Source organism: Cavia porcellus, unplaced genomic scaffold (genome assembly GCF_034190915.1).
Source record: "Cavia porcellus strain 051 isolate PalLab524CR breed Dunkin Hartley unplaced genomic scaffold, mCavPor4.1 scaffold_33, whole genome shotgun sequence".
Taxonomy (NCBI): Eukaryota; Metazoa; Chordata; class Mammalia; order Rodentia; family Caviidae; genus Cavia; species Cavia porcellus.
Genome location: NW_026947516.1, coordinates 3119429 through 3138948, shown reverse-complemented (window position 1 = coordinate 3138948; position 19520 = coordinate 3119429). Strand labels below are relative to the sequence as shown.

At 41.4% G+C, this 19520-nt stretch overlaps 1 protein-coding gene across 4 annotated transcripts in view; it reads left to right on the top strand.

Moving 5' to 3' along the window:
• Nlgn4x (neuroligin 4 X-linked) overlaps positions 1 to 19520 on the top strand; it is a 360846-nt gene that overhangs the window by 323443 nt on the left and 17883 nt on the right. For all 4 annotated transcript variants that reach the window (XM_063242985.1, XM_063242988.1, XM_063242987.1 and 1 more), the window contains exon 6: positions 17959 to 18144. In XM_063242985.1, the coding sequence (XP_063099055.1) occupies positions 17959 to 18144 (186 nt within the window). The remainder of the gene's footprint in view (positions 1 to 17958; positions 18145 to 19520) is intronic.

Genomic DNA, 19520 nt, shown 5'->3' with positions numbered 1-19520 from the left:
AGAACCGTGTGTATTCAGAGCCCGTGATAGGATTTTTGATTGCCGGCTCAGTTTTTAAGCAAAATTCTGGGATGAGCTCCAGAGATCCCATTGCACCATCTCACCATGAAAAGTGAAGGAATCCATATTTTATAGAACTATCTGACTTAACTACTGTTTATACAGCTCTGTTATTTTGATCCAGCATAACAGAGCCATGTGGCCTGGAACTGCAGTCATGGGTGTTTCATTCAGTGACAGCATGTCATCCTTCATGGTGGTTGAGCTGGTGTCCAGCAAAGTTTACCAATCGGGAAAGGGTCAGTGATGGACCCGAAATGGACCACTTGATCCAGGAATAATTTTAAAGGGGGAATAGAAGAACTGAAAGAGGATGGTCATATTTGGAGCACATTCGTTTCTTCTGCCATCTAGATAACATTCATGAGTATTTCTTCTTCATAAGTGTGGTCTCTGTGCATTTCATCCTCACACAGCTCACACGAATATCACACTCAGCAACTGCGTGAGAGGTGGGCTCCCCGCTTCCCCCTGAGCCTATAATATCTTTGCTTGTCTTTGTTCATGAGAGCTAAGCCATTCTCAGGGCAGATATTTTCTACAATTGATGGAATTACCATCCACTAGGTGATTCATTTGTGCACCTGTGTTTACAGCAGCGCAATTGATAACAGCTAAATGTTGGAAACAACCCAAATGCCCAGCAACCACAGAATGAGCAAAAAAGGTCTGGTGTTTTGATACAGTGAAATATTACTAAGCCATAAATAAGGATAAACTTGAGGCCTTTATAGGTAAATGCTGGCCATTGGAGACCATACTCATAAGTGAAATAAATCAGACTCACATATGTAAATATCGTACTGTCTCTCTAGTGTTAAAAAAAAACTAGAAGAGAAACGAGATCCAAAGAGAGAGAGAGAGAGAGAGAGAGATTTTCAGGGGAATTCATAAGTATGCATTTTTATTTGTTTGTATTGGTTTGTTTGTTGAGATAGAATCTCACTATGTATCCCAGACAGGTCTGCAACTTGAAGTGATCCTCCTGCCTCAGCCTAACATATCCTCAGATTTCAGACATCTGCCACCATACCTGGCTGTGGAATGGATCATTATGTGTAATTCTGGGTGCTGTGACCCATGTAACCTACCAGGAATCTTATTTGAAATGTGACCAAATGACAAATTTCATCTCCACACCCCAAATATTCCTTCACTGACAAAGGCTATGTACATGTCCAAACTCTGCCCAAGAAATAGAAACTACTACATTCTAAAAAAGAAAATAAAGATTACATAAAAGAAAAGGCATACAAAGTGATTAATGCAGATTATTCATGACCCTATATATCCTGTCTTGTTCTCACACTATCACAAAATATCTAATTTACCAGGACAGCAAATCTTTTCAATTTGCTTCCCATATAAAAGATAATGAAATCACAGCATAAGAAGCAGGAAGTGAACAGGACTAGGAACACACACAAAGCCTAGATCCTATTTCAAGCTTTTGGTACTATCTTTAATATGCTTTTGTAAATTAGTGCATCTTAATTATAAAGAACAGTTGGATTCATTTTGTCACAGCTGGGCATGGCTAAAACATACCCTGATTATTTTCATTTTCCCATTATCTTCTTTCTTTGCCATAGACTTTGCCCTGATGCTATGCCTTTTCTATAAGGGTTTCCCTTTTAAAATTATGTCCTCTGTGTATCAGTCTTTCTCTCTCTCTCTCTCTCTCTCTCTCTCTCTCTCTCTCTCTCTGTTTCTCTCTCTGCCTCTCTCTCTCTATCTCTCACTCTACATATGAGGGAAGACTTCCATCACTTGTATTTCTGTACCTAATTTCCTCCCAATCTCTCCATTTGGATGCAAATAACAGAAAAAAAAATTTATTTTTTCATGGCTGTATAATATTCCACGTACCATACTTCACACATGCCTAGGCTACTTCAATAACTTGTACCTGATGAATGACATCACACTAACAATACGTATGCCTATAGTATCTGTTCAGACACACCTTGTTTTCTGGGACAGGAAGTCCCCAGACAGCAAGTTGGTCTTGTGTTGTGGCTGTCATATTGCAGATATCAGCTGTATGGGGCACTTGTTGGACCCATAATTTCTCATTCTTGGGAATTATCCCAAGAATGGGGGGCGAGCCATGCTGAATAGCTGTGTCCATATCTGATGTTTATTGATGTGGGCAGGTGCAAAAGTTTTTCTTAAATGAACGGGACCAAGAGATGCAGATGGAGAGGGTTAGGGGAAAACAGAAGGTGGTCAGACAAGTTGAGACGTCTTCCTGACACAACCAGCTCCACCCAAAGAAGGTGATCCTTCTAAACCGCACACAGGGACCAGCAAAAATGTAAAAAATTCAGAGTCACACTATGAAATCTGTGTGAAGTGACACTCCTCTGTCCCACTCCTCTCCTGGAAAATTTTCAGACTCAGATCATTTTGATACTCAAAGCAAGATTGCCTGGGAGGGTGTCATCAGTCCGCTGAGACAGCTTTTACTCAAAACCTGTGTGTTGAAGACATGATATCAAAATAGTATAAGATCATACTGTGTGTGCTTCTACCATGGCTGAGCCCAAGGAGGACAGGAAATAAATATGAAAAATATTCTCGTGCCTGGCTTCCAAAGGAAAACCCTTAATCTTGTCTGTGTAACTTCAAGATTAAAGCTTTTAGGAAACAAAGATATTTGGCAAGATTTAGCAGGCAGGAAGATGTGGGTACCTCAGAAAGCTGATGAACGGGAGCCAAGGATTTAAAAGCACAGGACGATCTTTGCTACCAAGTTGGAGACGGTTACACTTCGTGGAGGAGAAGTAATTTAAAGTATGCCTGGGCCACTTAGGAAGACTCTGTCTTAGGAAAATAAAAAAGGCTGAAAATATAGCTCACCCCTGAGTTTAATCCCCAGAACTATGAACCAGCAATAAAATTAAAAGTTAGTTAAGAGGGAAAATCAGTGCCTTCCATTCATATGAGCTATAAGAAAAAAAAGTTTCTATGGAATGAAATTCATTCTCAGGAATGAATTTATAAATTTTAAAGAACAAGGGAAATTAAGAGCAGGAAATATTTTTTTAAGAGAGAACAGAGAGGCAGGAGGGGTCCCAAGTGGGTTGCCATTGAGTCCACTTCTCAAAGGAAGATTTATAGAGCAAAATCACGAGGTGGGTATAGCATAGGTCACAACTAGGATCAAACAGAAAGATTACAATTAGAGCCGCTTATGTAATATTGATCCATGGAGAAGCAGGTTGCCAAGCATGGTGCATTCAAGAACAGGACCTTTATAGGAAGGGCTGGACAGGAGGACCTGGTCACTCACCTGGTGATGGAAGTCCAGCCAGACTTTCTTGGACCAGGTGATGCTAATTGTAGCATAACTGTCAATTTATTGCTTATCCCTCAGGGAGGCCTGTAGACCTGACCTTTGCATCTTCATTCTGAGAACTGACCTTTACAGATGCAATCTTGGCCACAGCTTGGATGGTGTCTCTTCTTCCACACCGACTCACTCAGGTGCCCAGCCCTGTCTGACTGCCTGGCATTTCTCCCCCTCACTCTCTATAATAATTATGTCGGAATAAACCAATGTGAGAGACATTTACTAGATTACCAGACGCAGAAGTACACTAATATTGGACTGTTGAGCCCAGCAACTTCTAAAAATCAGTGATGAAAGGCACAGAAACAACACAGCACAGCAAAGGTTTGCCGCTGATTTGCCTTCTATTTCTCTGACACTCTAGAAATAGAGGGCAGGATCCAAGGAGGAGCCTCAGGGTTTCGCCCTGCACAGCTGGATTTGTGTCCCCGCTAGGTGAGTAATGAGAAAGGAAATGCATTTGGAAGAAAATAAATATGCTGAGCTTCGTGGGACCCTCTGAGCTTGGAGAGAAGGATGTTAGAACCGGGATTCATGTCACAACTCTAACGAAATGCTGACTATTTCAATGATACGATTTGAACCTGCAGACAAATGCATGCACTGCCACGCGATGGCTTCCACTGTAAGAATTAACATCCATTTGCGATGGTCTCCTGTTCTCCTCACCCTGGTATTTTTAAGAACATAGGCAAGCAAGATATTGATTCTCTTATGCTATCCGTCAGTTAGGAATATGGGCCGGGTAGAGCTATCTGAGTTTGGCTGAGCGCCAAACTTAGTCGCAAAAAATCTTTCTCCTGGTTCCTGTACAAGCTGTACATCGACATGCATAGTTGCCTGCCGGTAATTTCCTTGATTTACTACCAAAACTCATAAGGATGCCTCAGAAGTTTGTGGCTGTATTTTTGCCAGAGTTATCCTTTATTGCATTTTGTTCCTTTCTTCCCCAAACTATTCCAAAATCAAAAAAAATACATTAAGGCTGAGCTCTCTGTCTGGATTCTCCTTGGGATGATATCTTCATTGCTGTCCATATTTAATCTCTTTGGCTTCTCTAACTGTCTGGTGATTATTACTAAGAATTTAGAATGTCAGAGTTCATAAAGAAGAAAATTCTTCTAACAAAAGGAGCATTGGTGATAATCTGTCCCCTGATCACACAAATATGTATTTGTATCTATACGTACAAAAATAGGAAAGTAGGAGAATACAGAGCCAAACTTTCCTTGGAAAACATGTTGACTTGTTACAGTGATACATTTTGAACATCTACAAGAATGTTATGCATAAATAACAGAAAATGATACACGTACAAAAATGCAAATGTTAATCAATATAAAGAAAAGTACAAATCTGCATGCTATGATAAAGACCATCAAGATACAAGAAGAGTACAAATCTTTATCCTATGGTAAAGATCATCTCACTGTCCTTCGCTTCAGTGGGATGAAATCTCCAGCACCAGCAACTTGAATAAAGAGAGGTTTATTTTGGTTCATGGATTCAGAAGGTTCAGTCCATGGCTGGCTGCTCTACGGCAGGAGCATCATGGTGGACAGTGTGGGGAGGAGAGATGCTCCCATCATGGTGGCCGAGAAGCAGAGAGAGAAGGGAGGAGCCAGGGACCAGAACACAGCTTAAAAAGAGGGGAGTTCAGTGTGGCTCAGGGGTGCAGAGGGTGCAGTCCATGGTCGGCTGCTCCAAGGCAGGAGCATCATGGTGGATGGTGTGGGGAGGAGAGACGCTCACATCATGGTGGCTGGGAAGCAGGGAGAGAAGGGAGGAGCCGGGGACCAGAACACAGCTTAAAGAGAGGAGTTCAGTGTGTCTCAGGGGTGCAGAGGATGCAGTCCATGGTCGGCTGCTCCAAGGCGGGAGCATCATGGTGGACGGTGTGGGGAGGAGAGACGCTCCCATCATGGTGGCCGGGAAGCAGGGAGAGAAGGGAGGAGCTGGGGACCAGAATACAGCTTAAAGGGGGGAGCTCAGTGTGGCTCAGGGGTGTGGAGGGTGCAGTCCATGGTCAGCTGCTCCAAGGCAGGAGCATCATGGTGGACGGGTGTGGGGAGGAGAGACGTTCCCATCATGGTGGCTGGGAAGCAGGGCGAGAAGGGAAGAGCTGGGGTCAGGAATTCACCCTTCCACATCACACCCCAGGGATCACCTCAAACCAGTCCCCACCTCCTATTGAACAGTCAGCCAGAACCCCTCAGTGGAGTAGCCCACAGGTCAGTATGCTGCCCAAAGGATCTAATCACCTACCAGTCACGTGAGACGTGAGAGAACTTTGAAATGTAAACAAATACCAGGACACAGTCTCGTTCTTCTAAATATTGCTTTAAAAAACACACTTTTCCTCCACAATTTCCAGAGGGACTAACATATTGTCAATTGTTTGTAGAATTCTAGGTAATAAGTGGAGAAGAAACAATAATATCAAGAAACCATTAACTTAGACATCCAGATGAAATCAGCAGGCTTGAGACACCATCACCACTGGTTTATAAAACATCAGTTGGGAAGTGGAGAGGATTCTTTTTTTGAAATGTTGAGATTACCTGGCACCTGAGTCCAGTAATCATTTAAGTGTATTAACAAAAGAACAAAAGACTGTCTTATATGACTGTTAGCTGTTTATGAATAATCAGTTTGTTAATAATCAGTTTGCTGTGACCCAGTGCTTTTGAAATCATAAGTCATCCACGGTAGTAAGCCAGGAGTCTAAATTTATCAGTAACAGAAAGGAATCTTTATTTAAAGGCACCAATAAAATAAGAAAAAGAAATTGGCCAGTGATACTTGAATTAGGTACAAATGCTGGGTGTTATCAGAAAGCTCTGTTTAATTATGGTGGGCATCAGAGTTTTTGTTTCTTTGTTTTTTCTTGGGACAGTGTAACTTGAAAACATAAAAAGGGCTGAGAATATACAATTTCACTGGGGGAAGAAAACAGGATCTTTCTTGGAAACTGAGTATCAGGAAGTGTCCTTTTGAAAATCAGGCATGATTTCACATTCACCAGAGTGGTGCAGACACAGAGACTCCCCAACAGCCAGTTTCACGAGAGTGGAGAGTTTCCACCGTTTAGAATAAATCTGGGGGAATTACAGTGTTATCTGGCTTTTGTTTCTATCTCCATTCTTAATTAAATATGGCTCACAGTGGGTTTGCTTACTCTGATGCAGAATACAAATCTACCATACCAAGAACTGAACAAAATAATGATTAAAACCTTAAGAACTTGCGTGCTCACTGGACATGGCGACACACACGTGTAATCCCAGGGTTCTGGTAGACTAACTCAGAAGAATTTATCCATTCGAAGTCGAGCTCGGCCAATTTAGTAAGAGCCTGCTGTGATCCCAACATTCGGGAGACTGAGGCAGGAGGATTACCGTGAGTTCAAGGCCAAGCTGAGCTACAAAGTGAGTTCAAGAACAACCTGCACGGCATAGCAGAACTGTCTCAAAAAGACTATAAATATACATATATATATTTAAATTTTAGCAAGACTCTAGCACAGTGAATGGAAATCAATCCCTGTCTCTCTCGCTGTATCTGTTTTTCTCCACTCTTGTCTCCTTCTCCTCCTCCTCCATCTCCTCCTACTCGATCTCTTGCTCCTCCTCCATCTCCTCCTCCTCCATCTCCTCCTCCTCCATCTCCTCCTCCTCCATCTCCTCCTCCTCCATCTCCTCCTCCTCCATCTCCTCCTCCTCCATCTCCTCCTCCTCCATCTCCTCCTCCTCCATCTCCTCCTCCTCCATCTCCTCCTCCTCCATCTCCTCCTCCTCCATCTCCTCCTCCTCCTCCATCTCCTCCTCCTCCATCTCCTCCTCCTCCATCTCCTCCTCCTCCATCTCCTCCTCCTCCATTTCCTCCTCCATCTCCTCCTCCTCCATCTCCTCCTCCTCCATCTCCTCCTCCTCCATCTCTTCCTCCTCCATCTCCTCCTCCTCCATCTCCTCCTCCTCCATCTCCTCCTCCATCTCCTCCTCCTCCATCTCCTCCTCCATCTCCTCCTCCTCCATCTCCTCCATCTCCTCCTTCTCCATCTCCTCCTCCTCCATCTCCTCCTCCTCCTCCATCTCCTCCTCCTCCTCCATCTCCTCCTCCTCCTCCATCTCCTCCTCCTCCATCTTCTCCTCCTCCTCCATCTCCTCCTCCTCCTCCATCTCCTCCTCCTCCATCTCCTCCTCCTCCTCCATCTCTTCCTCCTCCATCTCCTCCTCCTCCATTTCCTCCTCCTCCATCTTCTCCTCCATCTCCTCCTCCTCCCTCTCCTCCTCCATCTCCTCCTCCTCCATCTCCTCCTCCTCCATCTCCTCCTCCTCCATCTCCTCCACCTCTTTCTCCTCCATCTTCTCCTCCTCCTCCATCTCCTCCTCCTCTTCCTCCTCTTTCCCTCTGTCCCTACCAGTTATTAATCTGAGCCAGGGAGAAGCAGCTTTTAGTCATGAGATTGAATTTTTGCAAACAAGACTGAGCTTGCTCACCTTGGCATCTCTATTTTTAGCCCTTTCTAACCTTGTCTATCAGATCTGGAAACCTTGAGACTTCTGATGCCTATGAAAAGAGACTGTGATGCGTGCATCCCACTGATTCAAAATCAAATAAATGATGAAATACTTATAAATATGGAAATATATTCAAATGTATTTACCTGAAAAACCTTGTAAACTCACATGATTATTTTAATATGTAACAGCTAATTATACATATTTAATATGTAATGTGTATATATGGAAACATACATGCAAATATATAAGTATAAATAAAGAATATATTTTAAACTTTTACAACTTATCTTAATACATATAAGAAGCAGTTGATAAAATTCATGGATTGTCTCTGCTTTAATCACAGTGGTTGTACTTGGGGCTGAAGATAGACATTTGGTAAACAGAATGAAAATGAGAAGGCAGTAAGACCAAGTATATTTGCACATTTATTTATGTGTTTCTGAGTTTGTTTGGTGGTACTATGGGTTGGACCTGTGCACATGGTAGGCAAATAGTCTAGCCCTGAGCTCACCACTCAGCCCTTCATGGGACCATAGATACTCATTCCACAGAATTTGTTTTTTCCCTTATTAAGGAAGAAAGAAAAAGAAAGAAAGAAAGAAAGAAAGAAAGAAAGAAAGAAAGAAAGAGCTTTAAAAACAAAACAATACACACTATGCTATAGCATCTATGGGCAAATCTCCTTTTGAAGGTGATGACCATTGTTAATTCCTTATTATCTTGTTTTGAAGCCCTGTATCATTTTCATTGTTTGGTTTGGTTTGGTTTCTTTCTGTTTTGTCTTGCTTGATTTTATTATATCTGATTGCATGGGCAGCTATTTCAAAGATAACAAGGTACATTGTAGTAGTTATTTTGGATTTCGTATTATCATGTTTAGAAATTATATATTGCATTCATTGTTTTGTTTTTATGGGTTCTATTCTGTTGTGTTTTTTTTTTTTAATTTTACTATGTCCGATGGCATGGGTAGCTATTTTGAAGGCTACCAGAGGCATTATGGTAGTTGATTTCCTATTATCTTGTTTTGATATTCTGTATCACTTACACTGTTTTGCTTTGATTAGTTTTTTTCTGTTTTATTTTGCTTGGTTTTATTCTCTTTAAATATTAAAAGATGAAACAAAAATTTAGAAAGGTCTGGGAACATAGCTCAGTGAGAACTAGGCTTCAAACTCTCGTACCTAAATAATTAAATTAAATACTTAATAAATTAATTGATCAATGCAGTCTAAAAGCATGGAAATGCACTGTTCCCTCATGGAAGATACCTCCTAAAGACTGGTTGGGTGACCACTGATATACATTTCATGCCATGAGTTAAAAATATCATGTTTTTGTTTATATTTTTCCTTGTTGTTTTTAAACTCTTAGCTAAATTCTCCAAATGTATTGATATGCACTAATTTCATGCAAACATATTCATAAACAGCATCAAATGCATTCTTCAAAATACAGCCCAAGGGCACACACTGTCTAAGCATCTTCTGTGTAATTATGAAGCTAGAACCTAAGTAGACTAGCAGCAATTTATCACGTTGGAGTTATTTCAGGTATTTGAGGGACATGGTCAATTATACACAGGAAAAAAACGAGTACAAAGCATTGCTTCTGGTGGGAAAGGACCATCCACCTGACAGACACTTTTCTCCTATGGCAAGTGACACAGTTTATTTCGGTTTCCTCGCCAAGACTCCACTATGAGATAAATATCGCTGTGTTTCCCATTTCACATATGAGAAAAACGAGTCTCTGAAATCTTGAGCACCGTGACCAAGGCTTTACAAAAGATCCCAATGCAAAGGTATCAGGCTCTGGATCTAGTTTAGGTGACAATTCTGATACTGTGTACATACATGTGCCCTTAATGTGAACCTGTGAGTTGTACAATAAAAATGCAATAAGCATTAAGGGTCTGGAGAGAATGGAGTTAAACGAGGGACATTTGGGGCAGCATCTGCTTAGTTACAGGAAGAGTATCAGCGCTCAGCTGTCCAGGGATTTTCTGCTTGGCAGGGTTTAGCGGTCCACCGGCAGGGGTCGCTGTGCTGCACAGGGCCGGTGCAGCTGGGTTGAGGGGAGGATTTCAAGGCAAATTTGTAAATGCCAGCTTTGTAGAAAATCTCCCAGACATAGCAGAATGCATATTAATAAAAGAAAGAGACAGATAGACATAATATACATATTTTGGACATCATTAATAAGTCGTATGCAAAGCTTGCATGATAAGACACATAGAAATGCATGGTCCTATGTGGTAAGATGGCTTAACATGTTATGACCCTTGAAACTCCATGAATACGTTTGTAATTATAGCACATGTGCCATGTGGGGGCGGGTTTGATTGTTGAAGGAGTCACAAGGCTGGTGTTGTAGCTCAGTGGTAGAGCGCCTTCATAGCATGCATGAGACTTTGGTTTTCATCCCCAGCGATGCAAAAGATAAAAAGTTGAGAGAGACAGAGAGAGAGAGAGAGAGAGAGAGAGAGAGAGAGAGAGAGAGAGAGAGTCATTTACCTGGAGGCAACCATACTCTCATGTTGTATTTCTGTCATTTTATATCTTATATGTCTCTTTTATAATAGTAGTAAAGGTGTATCGTGTTATATAGTCACCAGGGCGATGCTTTCTCTTGAGACACACTCATAGTCCTTATTATTTAATCTAGATAGTGACCTACCGTATGGATCCAGCCTGCAGAATTCATTCACCACATTTGTGCATAGAGCGTGACTTACCTGTTTTGCTGGATTTATTCCATTTGGTTTCAGTGTTGCAATCCAGGTGAATTGTAGTTCCATGAGCAGCTCTTTTGATCTATCAGAAGAACGGTGTTTATGGAAGGATTTATTGAGAGATGTGGGGTTGCCCGGTCTACGCATCCAGTGCTGATGTTCATGGATTGTATCCACCCCTGTAACTGTACCGATGATGGGATTGTGAAGAAACCAGAAAGGCATGCAACCCCTGAAGTGGACGTGACTTGGAGAATGACAGTTTGTAGCTTAGGCTTTGGGATTCATTTCCATAATTCACCAATGTTCAGGAAAGGCTAGCTGTTGTTATTGCAAGGAAAGAGAAGGGTCAAACTTAAATCAACGTGGATTAGAAACATGAGGGAGAAGCAAAGCAAAATATGAGGATTGAAAGTTTCCACCCAGTTTAGGGAAATTAGTGAGACTTTATCTCCACAAGAAAATGGAGAGAGAGAGAGAGACAGAGAGAGACAGAGAGAGAGAGAGAGAGAGAGAGAGAGAGAGAGAGAGAAAGAGAAAGAAAGAAAGAAAGAAAGAAAGAAAGAAAGAAAGAAAGAAAGAAAGAAAGAAAGAAAGAGAGAAGAAAGGAAAAAAGGCAGATGGACAAGGCTGGGTTATAAAGAAGAAAATAAAAAAAGAAAACTCAGTCAGAGAGACTTGTTACAAGATTGATTCATAAATGTCTTCACTTGAAGCTGATGTATTATCTTCAAGTTTCAACCTACACCATACAATAAACAGAATTTTTTATTATTCTTTATATTGCATTTTATTATTCTTTATATTGTTTAGTATTCCATCAATGTCAGATTTTGAATGAACATAATTTCAACTAAATTGCGTTACAAATGCCCCTAGCCCCATGAGAGGTACTTGAGTGAGACTTTACTATATTTTATGAAAATGGGTGCTATCTAAACAGTAATTTAATTGGAATGACATTTGGGAACGTCTGGGTCTGCAAAGTTACCAGACAGACTCTGCTGACATAGAGAAATAGATCTGGGTTTTGTGTAATATCTGTTTGGCAGCTTGAACAGATAGAAGACAGGCGAGATACTAGTGTTTCAAGTTAAAATAATAAATCAATTCAAAAAGTCCTTAAAATAAAATGTTGATTACAATTTCTATTGTATATTTTGGATCTTATTATTCTTTCATTTTATTAATATTATTATTTATTTTTTTCACTAGACAATAGGATATTTACAAATGTGAATCTGATTTATTATCATATGTATGTACATGTGTGCAAGAGATATAGATAACTATACTAACAATTCTGTTAGTTCATCGAAAAAAAAAACAGTTTGTGTTGTCATTGTTTGATTGTTTGATGATTTTTTTACGCCTAAATCTTGTAACCTGAACAATTACTTCTAGGATAACTATATGCAGTATATTAACTGGTGTTGATTTCTAGCTGGTATGCATGTGTGTGTGTATGTGTTTGTGAAATTCTGTATTATTTCTATCCATTTTTGATTTGTGTTTTAAAAATTAAAAAAATGATTCTCAATCAGCCATATGTGCGAAGTCTGCATAATTTAAATGTCTAGCTTTATTGAATTGGCCGTGGTGGTTCAAGACTTTAACCCCAACACTTTGAGGCTGAGGCAGGAGCATCTGTGTGAGTTCCAGGTCAGCTTGAGCTACATACTGAATTCAAGACCAGCTTGCTCTAGGGAGAGAATTCCTGTCTCATGTAAACAAACAAACATAAATAGATAAGGAAATAACTAAATAAATGCATGCTTTCCTTTGATTCCATCTTGTGCAAATGATTTTGCTAAAGCATAAATGCTTCTGAGCACATAATGGTTTGACCTTGCAGTTAATGAATTCATGATTGACTTCTGATGAGTGTTTTACATCTGTTTGCCTGAGTTTCATTTTTTTTATCCTTGTCCAGTAAGTCTTAGGACACAGATTTCTTCCAGGGCATCTTGTATGTGACCTTGAAACTATTTTATTGAAATATTTCAGCCTTGTATTTGCCCCTAAACTGTCCAAATATTTCAGCCTTGTATTTGCCCCTAAATTGTTCATGTTTGGGTGGTTAAATATCCACACATGTACACACACACACACACACACACACACATACACACACACACGGTTATATGTATTGTGCACACATACCAGCTCCACCTGAATGCATGCAGTGGTGGAAATTATGGTTTCTTCTTTGAGGAATCTTTTCTGTGAAATATTTTAAGACAATCTCATGAATTTAGTACATCTCCTGTATGCATTTTTTCTGTTCTTGTTGATTCCCGTCGAGTCCCCATGAAATATTGCATCAGTGTAGTTAGTCACCTGCTTTCTGTCAAAGAGTCTGTCCTGTGACTCTTACTGTCTAATTTAGGGGAATGTTTTGACAGTCATTTTTCATGGCAGAGTAGTACTCTGTGTAAATGTCACATTTTCTTCATTCATCTTCTGGTGGACATGTAGACTTTATCCCAAGATTTAACTCTTATGGGTTGTGCTGCTATAAACATGGATATGCATGGATCACCGTAATATGATGTCTTTAACTCTTTGGGGAAGATACCTAGAAGAAGAAGAATCGCTAGAGCAAAAAGAATTTCTATTTTCATTTATTTGGGGAATGCTCACTCTAATTTTTTTTTTTTTTATGTGCTTGTAGCAGTTCACAGTCCTCCCAACAGTAAAGAGGGTTCCTTTTTTTCCTAACCCCTCCCCAGGCATTTGTTTATTTGATTTCTTGATGATTGTCATTTTTTCTGGAGTAAATTGGGATGGCAGTGATTTCAGTTTGCTTTGCTTTATTTTTTTTTTTATCTGCATTTCTCTGATGCCCAGATCTTGAGCAGTCTTTATCCTGCAGGTATAAGGACGTCTCCCAACATTCATGTGCGGAAGCATGAATACCTCTGTTTCCACAAACACTGGCTACTCTCATTTTTCTTCTTTGCCCAAAAAAGTAAAACTTAAGAATGTAAATCTGTAGAGTTCCTGGTGTTTACAAACCTCGTCTCAATAGAAATTATAATTATAGCATTGGAACATTTAAGATGAAAGATGCCTTTGCCAGAAAAACTCAAGTTTTTTGTCACCCGCATCCTTGATTTCTGTTAATATGTCTTACTGGAAAACTTACTTGTCACGATTAGGTGTCTGTGGCAAACAACTTATTCTTTCCTTTAATCCTGGCTCCTCCCCAAGATGCTAATAAGCTTTCTCACATCTTAGGTCTGATGTACACAAAGCACCATGGTCTGCAGAAGCTTAATCACTGCAAGTAAAATAAACTTGGTATCTTTCCTTCCATGCCTGAGACAGGACCTCTGCCTGGTTGATAGTTTAAATTCAAAACAGAAAGGAAAAAGAGAAAAGCTTTCTTGTAGTTCGATGGAACTGCGTTTGCCTGGCATTCACACAGACTTGGGTTCGATCCCAGTTTTAGCTAAGAAAGCAAAGCAGTTAAAGGAAAAATCTTTAATACTTCAGTGAATGCAGATTGTGTGGCAGAAACTATGGGGTCTTGTAACAACACATCCTTGGTTTCCTCCAAACTCAGAGATGCAAAGAGTGAATTGCTTAGCTGACCTGTGGGTGACATCTTTGGAAGGAATTAGCATCACAACTAGCATGATCAAACGTGTTCATACTTGGTGTGAAGAGAGTTTCCGTCCCCAGCAAAGAAAGATTCACGTTCTTAGCAAATTAGCAGAAGGTTCAGTGACTAATGCAATTGGTGACACAGAATATTTTTGGCAAGAAACTGTAATTAGTCCCTGCTAATGGGACAGCCTTCGGGGTGAGTGAGTTCTGTCTGTTCCTGGATATCACAACATGCACTTCCTGAATGCATTCACCACCAGAAAGGGAGAAGGCTGAGCTCACGGCATTCATCTACAATCCACTGTTTTGTCCCTACATCATAGAAAACAAAAGTGGGGATTTCAGCACCGAGTTTGGAGTTTTTAATTGCATTTTGTGAAAAAACAAGCCATCGTGTGGCTTAATTCTGAGACAATCCATTCATTTGAGATACGTCTTTGACTCAGTAGAGATCAAGAAACACTTGTGTTGTACTCAGGGATCACAAGCGGAACAGTTACACACAGGACACATCATTGATAGCATTATTTTATGATGGTCACCCAAGGAATCAAATACAGAGAAAGTGCAGGAAGTCTGTCCACACGCAGAAAAAACGAGGAAATTCAGCCAAGGGCCTGGATCCCACAGCAATGTCCTGCATGATTTCAGGAAAAAACCCAGAGCCCACGACAATGACCCACGCAAGACTATCCCACAGATCTGCACTGGGAAGGCCCAAAGGTCAGAAGTGGAAGCTAGGAAGTCTGTGCCAGCGGGGTGAAGGAGCTGTGCTGGTAGGTTGAAGGTTCTACACTGTAACCAAGAAGTCACATGCAAAACAAGGACCTGGGCTGTCCTGCAAACTACCACAGCCATCCTCAGGAACAGCGAGGTCCCAAGCTCCTCCGATGATAATGACCGAATTCATATCAGGGGAACCAGCATGATGAGCTCCTCTAGAAGAACCAATGGCTGTGAACAACCACACTCAGAAGAACCCACAATGCTACTCTTCCTCTGCAGATCTCTGCTTTTGCAGGCAACAGTCCTCAGGTGGGCCAGCCATGCTCAGCACCACGCTGATTCAGGCTGAGGGATCTGCACTGGAACCAAGATTACAGTAAAGACCAGGGCTCCCTTGAAACGCACCACAGCCATCCTCAGTGACAGTGAGGTCCTGAGCTCCTCCGGAGATGAGAACAGCTGAGTTCATATCAGCAAGCCAGCGTGACAAGCTTCTTCTGGAGATTGAACAGCTCACATTTGCCCCTCTGGAGCCAGGAAGTGATGCTCAAAGAAAGGACCAGAGCTCCCCCAAAGGGAAACACAGCCATTCTCAGCAACCAGGTCCTGAGCTCCTCCAATGATAATGGCCAAATCCATATGGCGGAAGCCAGCATGACAAGCATCTCCAGGAGAACCAATGGCTGCAAACAACCACACTTAGGAGAACCCACAATGCTACTCTCCCTTTCTAGGGGTCCCTTTATGCTGCCAACTTCCCCCAGATGGGGGCATCTTGCTGATTCGGTTCAGCTGGTGCTAAGTTGACCACTGGTTACCAATCCAGTATAGCATGCACATTGACTTTCTTGGTCCTTGATTGATTTGCTTATAGATTTTTGAAGCTGGGGCTCTATAACTTCCTGAAATGCCTCCAGTTTGGGTGGCAAAATATGGTTCCAAAGCTGTCTTTTTGATGTGTGCTATATTGGAACTCAGAATGGGTTTATCTCCTTATAGATTTGATTTGTAGATGATTAGGACATAAAGTGGGTTTTTTGTTTGCTTGTTTTTGAGGTACTAAGAATTGAATCCCCAGGGGTCAGGGATTTAGCTCAGTGGCATAAGCGCCTGCCTGGCAAGTGCAAGGTCTTGAGTTCGATCCCCAGTATCCACCCCCCAAAAATGATTGAAGTCTTGACACTAAACTACGTTGTAGCCTTTTTTGGACTATTTTTTTTTTTTTATTTGAAGGCGGGATCTTCCTTTATTGCTAAGCTGCCCAGGTTGGGCATGAACTTGGAATACTCCTGACTCAGCCTCCCAGAGTACTAGAAATACATATGTGCGCCCTCATGTTCAGCAACTTAGGAAGCACTCATTGGGGGGGAAACATCAGATTGGAGAAAATGTAATCATATAGAAAAGAAAAAATATATATAGTTGTCTGTTTTGAGGAGAGTCAATTAGCCATGTGAAAATGTTAAATTGCTTACAGACTTTTATTTCCTCTTTATTTTCTTTCTCTTTCTTTCTTTCTTTCTTTCTTTCTTTCTTTCTTTCCTTTTTATTTTCTTCCTTTTTTCTGTCCTTTCCTCCTCTCCCTTTCCTCTCCCCTCTTCTCCTCTGCCTTGCCCCCTCCCTCCAGTCCATCCTCCCTCCTTTCTGTCCTTTCTGTCATGCTCCACCAATATAAATTTGCACCTAACGTTAAAGCTGGTTCACGCCAACAACCTGCCCTGCCGAATGCTTTGGAAAACACGCACAATTTGGGACCTGACAAGAAGACCATATTCTCCCTACAGAACAACTTGCGGACATGCCAGGCAAATTGTCTTTCCAGGTCAAAGTGTTTTTGCAACACAGAAACAACAGGGAACTAGAGAAAATAAACAATCTCCTTTCCCACAACCAATGCAAAAATGACCTTGTGTGCAAATTCTAAGGGCGAGTTCCTGTATGTGCAACTTGGGTGAAATCCAGATGGTCAGCTGGGTGGACACTCCATGCTTACCCTGTTTGTGGTGCTTGGTAGAAACCTAAGCTGCTACGTTGGCTTCTAAGTGAAAGAATAGGGTTTGAATTTTGGTATGAATCACTAATTTTGGTGTGAATCACTAATTTTTTTCTATTTAAAAATAGAAGACCAGGGCACTTCTTGTATGTTCCAATCCTTGGGTTTGATCCCAGCTCTGGAAAAAGGAGATAAATGGGTTAGGGGAGAGACATGTGTAAATTTAACCAGGAGTGGGGTTTCACGATTTCCTGTAATGTACTTTGAAGAATAAAAGAAGTTATTTTCAAATATCACCAACTCAACAGAAAAGGGTTGACCTACATATTTGGATACACATACTTTTTACACACACACAAATACACTCTTTTCTTCCCTGAGTTTTTTCTTGTACAAGCCAGCTCCATTTTTTTTTCTCCTCAAATGAAACAAAACTATGCCCAAGAATGATCACTGGAATCTTTTCTTTCTAATTTGAGACATTGGGAATTGATCTCACAGCCTTTGTGCACGCCAGGCAATTTGTATACCATTTTCTAGTATTACATTATAAATATTTCAGGTCATTTTCATGTTCTGTATTAGTCACTTGCAATATATATGGTGGAGACATTTTGTTACAATGCCAACAAAAGTATTTCCCCAGCATTCATATATAATATGATTCTCCTGCTACCAAGAATTTCTCTGCAGTGTGCTTTCATATTTATGGGGCAGGTGAGGTGAACAGAGAATGAATGAAGAGGTAAGATCTGAGATGTGTTTGTGGAGAGCAGAGACGTTTACATGCATCTCGTAGCTCCCAGTAGCTCACTCTGGGTTTGGGTTTTGTGTGTCTTTATTTGCAGGGCTGGGCTGGGTCCAGGTGGTGCTCGATCATGCTAGGTCAGTGCGCTACAACTGTACTATACCCTCAGCCCTGTGTTTTTTATTTTGTGATTTCTTTTTGCAGGTTTTTTAAGTACCGGGGACCAGGCAGCCAAAGGTAACTATGGCCTCCTGGATCAGATACAAGCCTTGCGATGGATCGAGGAGAATGTGGCAGCCTTCGGCGGTGACCCCAAAAGAGTGACCATCTTCGGGTCTGGGGCTGGAGCCTCCTGTGTCAGCCTGCTAACCTTATCACACTACTCAGAAGGTAACCGAGGTGCCCCGGGGTGAGGAGGAAGTGGGGGGCGTCTCACTCAGTAATTAGCCATGCACTGAGTCTGTACTAGGCCAATCCTTGTGGGGCTCGGTGGGGTTGGCCATGGTCTCTCTGGAAACTTCAACAGCTTGTCCAGGAAATTGCATTCTACTGTGTTTTCTTCTTCTACTAAGTCACTTCCCACCCTCACGCCATGCTACTGGGGCCTCCTGCTTGGTAGTTAAGCCCTCAAGCACTGAAGTACATCCCTAGCTTTTTCATATTATCAGAAAAGAAATCTCCAAGTTGCCCGGCTGAGCTCAAACTTGAGATCCTCCTGCCTCAGCTTCCCAAAGCACTGGGATCGCAGGTATAAGCCACCACCCTGGGTTTAACATACTTTGAACAACGTTCTTTTTTAATTTTTTTCCTAATTAAAAAGTAACACAACGAAATGTGAGTTACAGTGATAGAAACAGAATAACTTAGAAGTTAGCTTCTTGTTGCCGTTCTGATATCTTTGGACCCATCTTGAACTTTGGTGATGTCTAGGATAAAGTTGAAGGGCATGAGGTGATGGATCTCTTGGAATTCACCGCAGGGTGGTTCTCGATCATTCTAGATAGCGAGGATACCAAGAGTCTCAGGTCCTCAATTCCCTTCCACAATGTGGAGCACAATACGCTCCCTTCCACAGAACATACACACAACCTCTCAAGACTGAAATCATCTCCGATTGACTTACAGTATCTATCCCAGTACCCGTCCATGGGAACAGTCGCATGGTTTATGGGAACAGAGACAGGAAAAACTCTCTACCCACTCAGTATGGACCCAAGCCTACACAGCTGTTTTCCATCTGCCTGTGAATAAATCAGCACACAGACATCCCACAGAGAGAGCAAAATACAGATGGGAAAAAGAAAGTAAAACCCAGTGTTGATGTTGGAACCCGGTTTACAGATTATGCAGACAGCTTGAGTCCTGTGCTTTAAAGATTCGTTTCTCTTATTTTAGGCCAGTTCTTAACATCTCCTGGAAAAATATGCTGGATTTTCTTAATTTCTTTGCTTATTAGCCCATCTCTGTAGGACATACAACTCATTTTTTTTATATTGTTACATCTCTTTTCCTTGCCGTGTTCCCTTTCCGCCTCCAGCTCTTGGGCTCCTTTCAACTTGCAAAAGATCTGTCTCCCCATTTTCCAATTTGTACCTTGTATTTTGCTCTTCATTTAATGTATACTTTGACTCTCTCATGGAAGTGAAACCATTTGATGCTTAAGCTTGGGTGTCTCATTGGTTTTGCTTAACATTATGGTCACAAGGTGCATCCATCTGTCTAACCCTCACCCTCACCCTAATGCATTTTATCTTTCTTCATGACTG